This window comes from Oncorhynchus keta, chromosome 27 (genome assembly GCF_023373465.1).
Source record: "Oncorhynchus keta strain PuntledgeMale-10-30-2019 chromosome 27, Oket_V2, whole genome shotgun sequence".
Lineage (NCBI taxonomy): Eukaryota > Metazoa > Chordata > Actinopteri > Salmoniformes > Salmonidae > Oncorhynchus > Oncorhynchus keta.
In genome coordinates, this window is record NC_068447.1 from 21,711,164 (window position 1) to 21,726,283 (window position 15,120).

Here is a 15,120-nt window from a genome sequence, read left to right on the forward strand (position 1 = left end):
CCTATTTAATTGTTAGGTTGTCCTTTGCCGAAGCTTGAATTGTTAACTGTGTGCTTTTGTTTCCTGAGGTAGTTTTCAAGACTTAGTGTTTGTTGTTTTTTCATGTGTACTGGGATCCTGCGGCTACCGTTTCTAAGTAAAGCTTTATGTTTATCCTTAACCACTGAGTCCTCGTCTGGTCTCTTCTCTGCACCTGGGTGCAACCTCACCACATCACATCACCTACAAAGAGATTAACCTACAGAAGAGTCAACTCAGCCAGGTGGTTCTCAGACCCCTTGACTTTTTTCACATTTTGTTACGTTACAGCCATATTATTAAACGGATTAAAGAGAGAGAGAGAGAGAGAGAGAGAGAGAGAGAGAGAGACAGAGAGAGTGAGAGAGAGAGAGAGAGAGAGAGAGACAGAGAGAGAGAGAGAGAGACAGAGAGAGAGAGAGAGAGAGAGAGACAGAGAGAGAGAGAGAGAGACAGAGAGAGAGAGAGAGAGAGAGAGAGACAGAGAGAGAGACAGAGAGAGAGAGAGAGAGAGAGAGAGAGAGAGACAGAGAGAGAGAGAGAGACAGAGAGAGAGAGAGAGAGAGAGAGAGAGAGAGAGAGAGAGAGACAGAGAGAGAGAGAGAGAGACAGAGAGAGAGAGAGAGAGAGAGAGAGACAGAGAGAGAGAGAGAGACAGAGAGAGAGAGAGACAGAGAGAGAGAGAGAGAGAGAGAGAGAGAGAGAGAGAGACAGAGAGAGAGAGAGAGAGAGAGAGAGAGAGAGAGAGAGAGAGACAGAGAGAGAGAGAGAGACAGAGAGAGAGAGAGAGAGACAGAGAGAGAGAGAGAGAGACAGAGAGAGAGAGACAGAGAGAGAGAGAGAGACAGAGAGAGAGAGAGAGAGACAGAGAGAGAGAGAGAGAGAGAGAGAGAGAGAGAGAGAGAGAGAGAGAGAGAGAGAGAAGAGAGAGAGAGAGAGAGAGAGAGAGACAGAGACAGAGACAGAGACAGAGACAGGGAGAACAGAGTGCCAAGCCAAATCAGATGACAGATTACATTTTCCAGGTTTGTGAAAATTGCTACGGAGTAAGTGGACAGCCACAGAGTGTAATGACAAGACAAATGGAAATGGATATGCTCACTCTTAGTCTCTCTCTCTCTCTCTCTCTCTCTCTCTCTCTCTCTCTCTCTCTCTCTCTCTCTCTCTCTCTCTCTCTCTCTCTCTCTCTCTCTCTCTCTTTCCCATTCTCAGTCTGATTGGGAGAATAGGATCTGGACCTCTCTGGTCACAGTCCCTCACCCTCATTAGCATTGAGCTCCAAAAACACAGTTTTAATCACTGCTAAACAAAAAAACAACAATGTCACCCTCACCAGGGCCCACGTGCATCAACTAGAATAAATATAAGTTGGAACTGAAGTACTGACTATATACTTAAACAGCCATTAAGTAGATGGCAGAGCCAGATGCATAATTGGAGTTTCCTATATATTTTCTTCATTAAGTTAATACTGTATATTCAGCCTTTATTAGCAATACACTATGGGGCAGGTTTAATTGAATGCTGATGTTTATTGTCATGAGTCTTGTCCTAGAGGCAGAATTGAGTGATTTCCCCTAAATAGGCCAGATGCAAAGTAAAAATTGTTGATATTGTAAAAGTTAGTGAAAGATTCATTTAAGCATTAGAATTAGTCATTAGTGTTAGCGGTGTGGTTAAGATTAGGGTTAAGGTTAGTGTTTGGTTTAAAATCAGATGTTATAACTTTGTGGCTGTGCCAGCTAGTGACCACTCTACAGAGCTGCCTGCAGAAGAAGATCAGTGCAAGAATCCCTGTTATTATTCCCTTCTTGAAATACCAGGTGCCTATGTTTCATTTGAATAAGCCTTTCCAACAACATTACATGATACCCCTGTGAGTAAACTTATGAGCAACATTTTTCATTAAGCTCTATTTGAAGTTAAAATGTTTGGATGAAGTTTGCTCTCCTGAGGTGGGTGTTTAGTAGAGTGTCTTGACTTTTTCATATTTTGTTGTGTTACATTTAACATGATTTTTAATTGACTACCCCATCTCTTTACCCCACACATGCAATTATCTGTAAGGTTCCTCAGTTGAGCAGTGAATTTCAAGCACAGAATCAACCACAAAGACCAGGGAGGTTTTCCAATGGTTCGTAGGGCACCTATTGGTAGATGGGTAAAAAAAGCAGACATTGAATATCCCTTTGAGCATGGTGCAGTTATTAATTACACTTTGGATGGTGTACCACTACACCAGTCACTTCAAAGATACAGGCACCCTTCCTAACCCAGTTGCCGGAAAGGAAGTAAACCGCTCAGTGATTTCACCATGAGGCCATTGGGGATTTTAACATGAGTTACAGAGTTTAATGGCTGTGATAGGAGATTTCTGAGGGTGGATCAATAACATTGCAGTTACTCCACAATACTAACGTAAATGACAGTGATACTTACCCTGAAAGCCTCGCAGCTGTAATCGCTGCAAAAGGTGATTCTAACATCTAATGACTCAGGGGGTTGAATACTTATCTAATCAAGATATATTACTGTTTTATTTTCCAATATTAATTGAAAAAGTTTTCTGAATTTTTCTTCCACTTTGACATTACAGAATATTTTGTAAAGAATTTTGACCAAAGAATTACAATTAAATACATTTTAAACCCACTTTGTAACACAACAAAATGTGGAAAAGGGGAGTGAATCCTTTCTGAAGGCACTGTATATATACTGGCGAATAACGGCTTGATTTGACCAGTGTGTATGTGTGTGTGCGTGTGTTTGTGCGGGTGCATGTGTGCATGAATGTCAATGTGTCAGTGTTCTCAGCAACTCCAGGAGACTGCAGGAGGGTGCATGCTCACTGAATTTCAACTCAATAAACATATAGCACATCTTCCCTTTTAATCCAATTTGGAGCTTAATCCTGTAAAACTCATTCAGGCAGTCGATCCCAACGTTACACACCCCTTCATTGACAAAGACATGAGTTGGACAGGGATTACGGTAACACTGTCTATGAACCACCTGTATAATGCAATTTCAATTAATTTATATGGACCTCTATCACATTTTGGAATATAACAGTTGCTATAAGCCTTCATAACAGGTCACAAGGCTTTTAACATAATTTAGGCTATGCATTCATAACGCATCACACAGCATTATAAAACATGCTCGAAAACATAGCAGCCTCTAGAAACGGATAAATGGTTATAATAGATATACAGTTGAAGTCGGAAGTTTACATACACCTTAGCCAAACACCTTTAAACTCAGATTTTCACAATTCCTGATATTTTATCTGAGTAAAAATTCCCTGTCTTAGGTCAGCTAGGATCACCACTTTATTTTAAGAATGTGAAATGTCAGAATAATAGTAGAGATAATGATTTATTTCAGCTTTTATGTCTTTCATCACGTTCCCAGTGGGTCAGAAGTTTACATACACTCAATTAGTATTTGGTAGCATTGCCTTCAAATTGTTTAACTTGGGTCAAATGTTTTGGCTAGCCTTCCACAAGCTTCCCACAATAAGTTGGGTGAATTTTGGCCCATTCCTCCTGACAGAGCTGGTGTAACTGAGTCAGGTTTATAGGCCTCCTTGCTCGCACAGGCTTTTTCAGTTCTGTCCACACATTTTCTATAGGATTGAGGTCAGGGCTTTGTGATAGTCACTCCAATACCTTGACTTTGTTGTCCTTAAGCCATTTTGCCACAACTTTGGAAGTATGCTTGAGGTCATTGTCCATTTGGAAGACCCACGCTTTAACTTTCTGACTGATGTCTTGAGATGTTGCTTCAATATATCCACATTATTTTCCCTCCTCATGATGCCACTTTTGTGAAGTGCACCAGTCCCTCCTGCAGCAAAGCACCCCCACAACATGATGCTGTCACCACTGTGCTTCACGGTTGGTATGGTGTTCTTCGGCTTGCAAGCTTCCCCCTTTTTCCTCCAAACATAACGATGGTCATTCTGGCCAAACAGTTATATATTTGTTTCATCAGACCAGAGGACATTTCTCCAAAAAGTACAACCTTTGTCCCCATGTGCAGTTGCAAACAATAGTCTGGCATTTTTAAGGCGGTTTTGGAGCAGTGGCTTCTTCCTTGCTGAGCGGCCTTTCAGGTTATGTCGATATAAGACTAATTTTATTGTGGATATAGATAATTCTGTACCTGCTTCCTCCAGCATCTTCACAAGGTCCTTTGCTGTGGTTCTGGAATTGATTTGCACTTTTCAAACCAAAGTATGTAGAAGACAGAACGCGTCTCCTTCCTGAGCGGTATGACAGCTGCGTGGTCCCATGGTGTTTATACTTGCGTACTATTGTTTGTACAGATGAACATGGTACCTTCAGGCATATGGAAATTGTTCCCAAGGATGAACTAGACTTGTGGAGGTCTACAACTTTTTTTCTGAGGTCTTGGCTTATTTTGTTGGATTTTCCCATGATGTCAAGCAAAAAGGCACTGAGTTTGGAGGTAGGCCTTGAAATACATCCACAGGTACACCTCCAATTGAATCAAATAATATCAATTAGCCTATCAGGAGCTTCAAAAGCCATGACATAATTTTCTGGAATTTTCCAAGCTGTTTATTCAACTTAGTGTATGTAAACTTCTAACCCACTGGAATTTTTTAAATTAATTTTTTTAAATATTTTTTGTTCCCGGCGCCGACAGAGATGGCTGCCTCGCTTCGCGTTCCTAGAAAACAATGCAGTCTTTTGTTTTTTTTACGTGTTATTTCTTACATTGGTACCCCAGGTAATCTTAGGTTTCATTACATAGAGGAACTACTGAATATAAGAGCAACCTCAACTCACCATCCTTACGACCAGGAATACGACTTTCCCGAAGCGAATCCTGTGTTTTGCCCACCACCCAGGACAATGGATTGGATCCCAGCCGGCGAACCTAAACAACGTCGCCGTAAAAGGGGCAAACGACACGGTCTTCTGGTCAGGCTCCGGAGACGGACACATCGCGCACCACTCCCTACGATACTACTCGCCAATGGCCAGTCTCTTGACAACAAGGTTGATGAAATCCGAGCAAGGGTAGCATTCCAGAGAAACATCAGAGACTGTAACCTTCTTTGCTTCACGGAAACATGGCTCACTTGAGAGACGCTAACGGAGTCGGTGCAGCGAGCTGGTTTATTCACGCATCGTGCCGACAGAAACAAGCATCTTTCTGGTGAGAAGAGGGGCGGGGGGGTATGCCTCATGATTAACAAGACGTGGTGTGATCATAACAACATACAGGAGCTCAAGTCCTTCTGTTCACCTGACCTAGAATTCCTCACAATGAAATGTTGACCGCATTATCTACCAGGAGAATTCTCTTCGATTATAATCACAGCCGTATATATTCCCCCCCAAGCAGACACATCGATGGCCCTGAATGAACTTTATTTTACTCTATGTAAACTGGAAACCACATATCCTGAGGCTGCATTCATTGTAGCTGGGGATTTTAACAAGGCTAATCTGAAAACAAGACTCCCTAAATTCTATCAGCATATCGATTGTGCAACCAGGGCTGGAAAAACCCTGGATCATTGTTATTCTAACTTCCGCGATGCATATAAGGCCCTCCCCCGCCCTCCCTTCGGAAAAGCTGACCACGACTCCATTTTGTTGCTCCCAGCCTATAGACAGAAACTAAAACAGGAAGCTCCCGCATTCATGTCTGTTCAACGTTGGTCCGACCAATCTGATTCCACGCTTCAAGACTGCTTCGATCACGTGGATTGGGATGTGTTCTGCATTGCGTCCAACAACAACATTGACAAATACGCTGATTCAGTGAGCGAGTTCATTAGAAAGTGCATCGGCGATGTCATACCCACAGCAACTATTAAAACATTCCCAAACCAGAAACCGTGGATTGATGGCAGCATTCGCACAAAACTGAAAGTGTGAACCACTGCTTTTAACCAGGGCAAGGTGAACGGAAACATGACCGAATACAAACAGTGTAGCTATTCAATCCACAAGGGAATCAAACAAGCTAAGTGTCAGTATAGAGACAAAGTTGAGTTGAAATTCGAAGGCTCAGACACAAGAGGTATGTGGCAATCACAGATAACAAAAAGAAAACCTACCCCGTCATGGACCAGGATGTCTTGCTCCCAGATAGACTAAATAACTTCTTTGCTCGCTTTGAGGGCAATACAGTGCCACTGACATGGCCCGCTACCAAAACCTGCGGACTCTCCTTCACTGCAGCCGACGTAAGTAAAACATTTAAACGTGTGAACCCTCGCAAGGCTGCAGGCCCAGACGGCATCCCCAGCTGCATCCTCAGAGCATGCGCAGAGTCTGCTATCCCAGTCTGCTGTCCCCACATGCTTCAAGAGGGCCACCATTGTTCCTGTTCCCAAGAAAGCTAAAGTAACGGAGCTAAACGACTACCGCCCCGTAGCACTCACTTCCGTCATCATGAAGTGCCTTGAGAGACTAGTCATGGACCATATCACCTCCACCCTACCCGACACCCTAGACCCACTCCAATTTGCTTACCGCCCCAATAGGTCCACAGACGACGCAATCGCAACCACACTGCACACTGCCCTAACCCATCTGGACAAGAGTAATACCTATGTGAGAATGCTGTTCATCGACTACAGCTCAGCATTTAACACCGTAGTACCCTCCAAACTCGTCATCAAGCTCGAGACCGTGGCCATGCACGCCTCCAACTCAATCATCAAGTTTGAGGACGACACTACAGTGGTTGGCTTGATTACCAATAACGACGAGACGGCCTACAGGGAGGAGGTGAGGGCCCTTGGAGTGTGGTGTCAGGAAAATAACCTCACACTCAACGTCAACAAAACAAAGGAGATGATCGTGGACTTCATGAAACAGCAGAGGAAGCACCCCCCTATCCACATCAATGGGACAGTAGTGGAGAGGATAGTAAGTTTTAAGTTCCTCGGCGTACACATCACAGACAAGCTGAATTGGTCCACCCACACAGACAGCGTTGTGAAGAAGGCGCAGCAGCACCTCTTCAACCTCAGATGGCTGAAGAAATTCAGCCACCTGAGGTTGGCTTGTGATCAAGCCAAGGCTTGTCACCAAAAGCACTCACAAACTTTTACAGATGCACAATCGAGAGCATCCTGTCGGGCTGTATCACCGCCTGGTACAGCAACTACACGGCCTACAACCGTAAGGCTCTCCAGAGGGTAGTGAGGTCTGCACAACGCATCACCGGGGGCAAACTACCTGCCCTCCAGGACACCTACACCACCCGATGTCACAGGAAGGCCATAAAGATCATCAAGGACAACAACCACCCGAGCCACTGCCTGTTCACCCCCATATCATCCAGAATGCAAGGTCAGTACAGGTGCATCAAAGCAGGGACCGAGAGACTGAAAAACAGCTTCTATCTCAAGGCCATCAGACTGTTAAACAGCCACCACTAACATTGAGCGGCTGCTGCCAACATACTGTCTCAACTCCAGCTCACTTTAATAATGGAAATTGATAGAAATTGATGTAAAAAATGTATCACTAGCCACTTTAAACAATGCCACTTAATATAATGTTTACATACCCTTCATTACTCATCTCATATGTATATGTATATACTGTACTCTATACCATCTACTGCATCTTGCCATCTTTATGTAATACATGTATCACTAGCCATTTTAAACTATGCCACTTTTATGCCACTATGCCACTGCATCTTGCCTATGCCGTTCTGTACCATCACTCATTCATATATCTTTATGTACATATGCTTTATCCCTTTACACTTGTGTGTATAAGGTAGTAGTTGTGGAATTGTTAGGTTAGATTACTCGTTGGTTATTACTGCATTGTCGTAACTAGAAGCACAAGCATTTCGCTACACTCGCATTAACATCAGCTAACCATGTGTATGTGACAAATACAATTTGATTTGAAGTGAAATAATCAGTCTGTAAACAATTGTTGAAAAAATGACTCGTGTCATGCACAAAGTAGATGTTCTAACCGACTTGCCAAAACTATAGTTTGTTAACAAGACATTTGTGGAGTGGTTGAAAAACATGTTTTAATGACTTCAGACTTCAACTGTATAATGTAGAAGGCTCGTAGAAACTGTTACTAGACTTTATTGCAATTGAAGAATATACAGTAACAGTCGTAAGTTTGGACACATCTACTCATTCAAAGCCTTTTCTTTATTTTTACTATTTTCTACATTGTAGAATAGTGAAGACATCAAAACTATGAAATTACACATATGGAATCATGGAGTAACCAAAAAAGTGTTAAACAAATCAAAATATATTTTAGATTTTAGATTCTTCAAGGTAGCCACCCTTTGCCTTGATGAGAGCCTTGCACACTCTGTGTGCCTTTTTCTGATTACTACATGATTCCATTTGTGTTATTTCATAAGTTTGATGTCTAGAATCTCACACAACTGTCCACACGATAAGAGAATGAGAGATAGCTATCTGTCAAGCAGGGGCATAGTCACTGGGGAACCAGGCCCACCCAATCAGATTGAGCAACAACAACAATTGTATTTTATTTTATTTCTTTACTTGTCAGTGTTCCAAATGGAGCATTATTGGTATTTTTATCTAAAGATGCAAACACCATCAGATATAATTCATAGCACACAGTCCACTGGGTTACTCAGATGTGATGAAATATACACTTAGAAAAAAAGGTTCCAAAAGTTTTTCTGCTGTCCTCATAGGATAACCCTTTTCGGTTCCAGGTAAAACTGTGAAAAAGATTCTACATGCAACCCAAAAGGGTTCTACTTGGTACCAAAATTATTCTTCAAATGGTTCTCCTATGTTGACAGCCGAAAAACCTTTCTAGGTTCTAGATAGCACCTTTTTATCTAAGAGTGTATAAAAGAAGAGATTAACTGGAATGACATTCACTCTCAAGGGATAGGTCACCAAAAATAACTAACTGAAAGCCTCACCCCTAGTAAGTCAGAATAGTATGAGATTAGTTATACAACTGCAAATGTTTCTCTTTGCCCCATGGCAAAATGTGTAAAATTGTAGGAAGTTAGCTGTGACAAATGTCTGGCTACGCCACTGGTGAAGTGTAGTTTCAGCACCATGGACAGAGTCTAATCCCAGCAATGTGTGCACGTCACTGTATTACCAAATGCAGTAGACAGAAACATAAGGGCATGCTTCCAGGAACAACAGTATTTTAACAGCCCAATTTCAGCACCACAGACAGCGACAGTGCAAATATTAAGATTTATGCTTGCACCAAGTAGTTTAGACTGCAGTGGCTGGGAAAGCGTTGCTTCACATCAATACAAGTATGGAGTTCAAAAGCAGAATTGAAATGTGCAGAAATATCAGCAGTTTAATACATTTTGGGAAATCCCTGTGATTCATAATTCATTTGTCTTATCAGTGTATAATTAATCCTGCCTTACGGCAGAGGTAATTTGGAGAGAGATCTCCCATGTAGAGCACAAACACACACACTTATAGATGTAGGATCATAATTTGAGCCAGTTTGAGCCAGTTTGCTACAGCAGGACAATAATCCTGCAGCAACAGGAAATGTGAATTATTATGTGGATTATAATTAATGGACATTTTTGTAGGGTTTGATACATTTTCCAAAAGGGAAAGTGAAGTCTGAAATTTCAAAGTGAATGTCACGCCCTGACCATAGAGAGCCCTTGGTTCTCTACGGTGGAGTTGGTTAGGGTGTGACTAGGGGGTGTTCTAATATGTCTATGTTGGTGCTAATATGGTTCCCAATTAGAGGCAGCTGCTTATCGTTGCCTCTGATTGGGGATCATATTTAGGTAGCCATTTCCCCACCTGTGTTTTGTGGGATATTGTTTGTGATTAGTTGCCTGTGTGCACGTCATGACTTCACATTTCGTTGTTTCTTTATTGTTTTGTTTGTTTCATGCAGATTTAAAAGATGTGGAACTATACTCACGCTGCGCATTACGATGATCGTGACAGAATATCCCACCACTTAAGGACCAAGCAGCATGCCATGGAGGAGAAGGTGTTCTGGACATGGGAGGAAATCATGGGGCGGCAGGGTAGCCTAGTGGTTAGAGCGTTGGACTAGTAACTGGAAGGTTGCAAGTTCAAACCCCGAGCTGACAAGGTACAAATCTGTCGTTCTGCCCCTGAACAGGCAGTTAACCCACTGTTCCTAGGCCGTCATTGAAAATAAGAATCTGTTCTTAACTGACTTGCCTGGTTAAATAAAGGTAAAATAAAAAAAATAAAAAAGAATGGGAGGACACGAGACCCTTCCTTGGCAGGAGTCGCCAAGGACCATGGAAGGATAGCGACGACGCCGGGGACCGTGGCCACAGAAACCCCAAGATTTGGGGGGGGGGTCACGAGGGGTGGCCGGTCGAGCCGAGGAGAGTGCCAGAGCCCCGCCTGGGAGTCGATGGAACAATGTGAGGAAGGATACCGGAGAGAGGGGTTAGGAAGGAATAGGCTGCAGGCGGGCTGAAGAGTGGGTCATCAGTCCTGTGCCATCTGGGCCGGCTCCAAGCACCAGATCTCCAGTGCGCCTCCCCAGCCCGGTATGTCCTGTGTTCCTCACACTCGCCATGAGGAGCGTGTCATCAGTCCGCTGCCAAAGAAACCCCAAGATCCTTTTAGGGGGGCACATGGAGCTGGCGGCTGAGCCGCGGGAAGAGCCAGGGACCATCAGGGAGGCGATGGAGAAGTTGGGAGAGAGAGATGAGAGAAATGTTATGTAGGTGTGTTCTGCACGGCACCCGACCTGAAGAGCCTGTCAGCAGTCTGGTGAGTCCAGTGCCAGCTCTCCATACCCTTCCTGAAGTGTGTGTCACCAGTCCGGTGCAACCTGTGCCGGCACCACGTATCAGGCCTCCAGTGCGCCTTCCCAGTCCGGTACGTCCTCTGCCAGGTCCCCGCACTCTCCTTGAAGTGCCTGTCACCAGTCCGGTACCACCTGTGCCGGCTCCACACACCAGGCCTTCAGTGCGTATCCCTAGTCCGGTACGTTCTGTGCCAGCTCCACGCACTCGCCCTGAAGTGTGTGTCACCAGTCCGGTGCCACCTATGCAGGCTCCACGCACCAGGCCTCCAGTGCATCTTCCCAGTCCGGTATGTCCTGTGCCTGGTCCCCGCACTCTCCCTGAAGTGCGTGTCACCAGTCCGGTGCCACCTGTACCGGATCCATGCACTAGGCCTCCAGTGCGCAATCACAGTCCAGAGCTTCCGGTGATGGTTCACAGTCCAGAGCTTCTGGTGAAGGTTCACAGTCCAGAGCTTCCGGCGACGGTTCACAGTCCAGAGCTTCCGGTGACGGTTCACAGTCCGGAGCTTCCGGCGGCGGTTCACAGTCCGGAGCTTCCAGCGACGGTTCACAGTTCGGAACCTCCAGCGACAGTCCACAGTCCGGAATCTCCAGCAACGGTTCACTGTCCAGAACCTCCAGCGACGGTCCACGGTCCGGAAACCTCCAGCGACGGTCAATGGTCCGGATCCTCCAGCGGCGGTCAATGGTCTGGAACCTCCAGGCACGGTGTCCAGTCCCGCTCCAGGGCAGGAGCCTTCCTCTGCGCCGTTGTCCGATCCAATCACGGTGTCCAGTTTGCTCCATGGCAGGAGCCCTCCTCTGCGCTGGTGCCCAGTCCAGGCACGGTGTCCAGTCCCGCTCCAGGGCAGGAGCCTTCCTCTGCGCGGATGCCCAGTCCAGGCACGGTGTCCAGTCCCGCTCCAGGGCAGGAGCCTTCCTCTGCGTGGATGCCCAGTCCAGGCACGTTGTCCAGTCCCGCTCCAGGGCAGGAGCCTTCCTCTGCGCCAGTGCCCAGTCCAGGCACGGCGTCTAACCCAGCTCCATGGCCGGAGCCCTCCTTTGTGGCGATGTCCTGGCACGGCGTCCAACCCAGCTCCGTGGCCAGAGCCCTCCTTTTGCGCCAATGCCCAGTCCGGGCACAGCGTTCAGCCCGGCGCCATGGCTGGATCCGGGGTCTGGGCGGGGGCTACGACCTGCACCGGAGCCTCCACCGACACTAATCACCCCCTCCCCATTTGGTTTCAGGTTTTGCGGCCGGAGTCGGCACCTTTGGGGGTGGTACTGTCACACCCTGACCGTAGAGAGCTCTTGGTTCTCTATGGTGTAGTAGGTCAGGGCGAGACTAGAGGGTGTTCTAGTATGTCTATTTCTATGTTGGTGCTAATATGGTTCCCAAATAGAGGCAGCTGTTAATCGTTGTCTCTGATTTGGGATCATATGGTAGCCATTTCCCCACCTGTGTTTTGTGGGATATTGTTTGTGATTACTTGCCTGTGTGCACGTCATGACTTCACATTTCGTTGTTTCTTTATTGTTTTGTTTGTTTCACACAGATTAAAAATATGTGGAACTATACTCACGCTACGCATTGATCCGCTCATTACGATGATCGTGACAGTGGAAGTTACAAACTTCAGAAACCTTTTTAAACTTCAAATACACTACAAGTTTTAAATTGCCTGTGATGCAGGAAAGTTCTCCTGCAACAGGGTAATCAAATTAAGATACTACATCTGTACACATATGCACGCACATACACAGGCACACACAGAAGGAGCACCCACAAGCCTGTCATGGGAAGTCGTTTTGTTGCATTGCTCACATACGCATACTGTCGACCCCAATTAAAGAAATGGCTTTTCAATATGATTTAAGATCTGAATGCACACGCACATGCACACACGCAAGCAGGCATGTGTGCGCGCGCACACACACACACACACACACACACACACACACACACACACACACACACACACACACACACACACACACACACACACACACACACACACACACACACACACACACACACACACACACACACACACACAGACAGACAGACACACACACAAACAAAAGGCTATCGGGTTATCATAGTTTCCACCATTGTGAATGGCTCATCTTTCCCCCATGGGAAGATAATCCTTGATGGGGCGAGACATCAGAATGAATGAGTTCTGTAGATCCCTGGAGTTGAATCTCAACACCTAAAGAGAGGAATGATTCCCCAGACGCTCTCCAGGAGCTCTCTAAGCCTTATCACAGAACAGACAAGATGCCTATGACGTGGATCTATACATCTACAAGCAAGGGCTGAAATCACTGCAAGCCACATCTAAAGGAAAGAAGTGTCTCTGCAGAAACACACAAATGTTACTGCACCGCTCTGCTCTGCCGCAAAGACCCAGCGGTCCAGGGACATCCGTCCTCCCACTGTATTTACTCAACTTCAGAAAAACCAGAGGGTTTATAGTCAAGATAAAAGAGGAAATGGCCTGAACACTTGGCAAACAGATGGGGGTTGACATATGCATCCCCAGGCGGTCCCCTTGCCCAAACATGACTCTGCTTGGGAGCCAAGTGACAGTGCCATGAGGCAGACTGGTCCTCTGGCTGTCGCACTACAGGACTTTATCTGCTGCTCCTCTTCTCTTCTTAACACTGAAACACCATTATTATTCCTGCCACAGAGTCACAGCAGCCTTGCAGTAACAGCCACAGCTGAGGATTGTATAAGCCAGTGGAGGAAGAGGAGTGCAGAGATACAGATACATTTCTCTGTCCATCCATTTTTCTCTGTCTCTCTCTCTCTCTCTTTCTCTCTGTCTCTGTCATGAAGTGAGAGACACAGGCAAACACACCATATCCCTGGAAACAGACACACACTCTCTCGTACATACTGTAACTTGCAAAGACATGCACTGTACTCACATGCACACATTTTTGCGCACTTGCACACACATACACCCCCTGCCCCCCCCAAAACTGCTCTTGTACACACATTTAAACTCCCCCTCACAAACACACTTATTAACCTCCCTCCCCTCCCACCACCCAGCACAAACGCACATTCACCCCCACACTCCCCTGCACACCCGCTCACAGCTCAGTGACATATTTCATAACTCACCCTGGCTGTTGGGTCCCCCCTCTCCCTCCTCGGTGTCTGTCATGTTATTAAGCATCCTCTCTTCCTCAGGCTGCAGTCTGCAGAGAGAGAGACACTGCTACTGCTCTAGTACTGGCAATCAGAGCTCTGTGGGCTGGAGCCACAGCAGAGAAAGCAGCACGGACGACAAGAAGCACTGTTTTATTTCTGTAGCTCACTGCCTCCCTCTCTCTCCCTCTTCCCTTCCCTCTCACGCTCAGCAAAAGAGCAGTGCAGAGAGGAGAGAGTTTTTTTTATCTTCTCCACTTCTTCTTTCTGGCGTGTTGCGTGATTCTCTCTTTCTCTCTCTCTCTTCAGGAGGAGGATAAGAGAGTGAGAGAGGCTGCGGGGTATAGCTGATGATGGAGTGCCTGTGAGCAAGGTCTCGCACACACTCACTCACACGCACGCTTGTTCGCTCGCTTGCTCTGCGCACTGCACAGCTACGATCGGCCCCCAGTCAGCCTAAGCCTGATGACTAAATTCATCATGCATTCAGAAGGCATTATCTCTCTCTCTCCCTTTCTGTATCTCACTCCCTTGTTCATACACTCATCCCCATCAACCATCTCTTCACGAGAGAGGGAGAGAGCGAGAGAGAGCGAGAGAGAGACAGAACGAGAGAGAGAGAGAGAGACAGAACGAGAGAGGGAGAGACAGAGAGAGAGAGAGAGAGAGAGAGATGGAGGGAGGGAGGGAGGCAGGGAGGGAGGCAGGGAGATTGCACATCAAATGTAAGGTTGCCTTCTGTGTTTGAGCATCTCTTTTGATGTTCTTTTTAGATGCAAGACAAGGTTCCATTTCATTTTTGCTTATGTATTCCTCTATTTTGATTTCCTCTCCTCTATGGTTACTGCCAGTTATCTGAAGTAGGCTGCAGGGCTTGTATAGCATTCTCTGAACCTAATTATTTGAAACGAAAAGCTTTCACTGTCACCATGCACTGGTTGCACTGGTCTGACAGCTACTACACTATGTCAAGGTCAAGTTGAAAGACTGCCTTGGTTCACCATCAGGTTCAGTCAAGCGTTCATGACTTTTCCTTTGGGGTTATTTTCGGCCGAAGTTGTAAAAAATACAAAATTAATCATTATGTATATGAATAGGGGGCAAAGAAGGACACAGCGTATGGGAGAGTGGGATAAGTTGAGCAAAGGG

At 45.8% G+C, this 15,120-nt stretch overlaps 1 protein-coding gene across 3 annotated transcripts in view; it reads right to left on the minus strand.

Moving 5' to 3' along the window:
• LOC118359427 (solute carrier family 12 member 5-like) overlaps positions 1–14,511 on the minus strand; it is a 133,030-nt gene extending 118,519 nt beyond the window's left edge. Inside the window, exon 1 of one of the 3 annotated variants that reach the window (XM_052481924.1) lies at positions 13,945–14,511. In XM_052481924.1, the coding sequence (XP_052337884.1) occupies positions 13,945–13,999 (55 nt within the window). In that variant the 5' untranslated portion in view covers positions 14,000–14,511. The remainder of the gene's footprint in view (positions 1–13,944) is intronic. The other 2 variants (XM_052481923.1, XM_052481925.1) reach the window with 2 other exon arrangements.
• Positions 14,512–15,120: the final 609 nt, after the last annotated feature.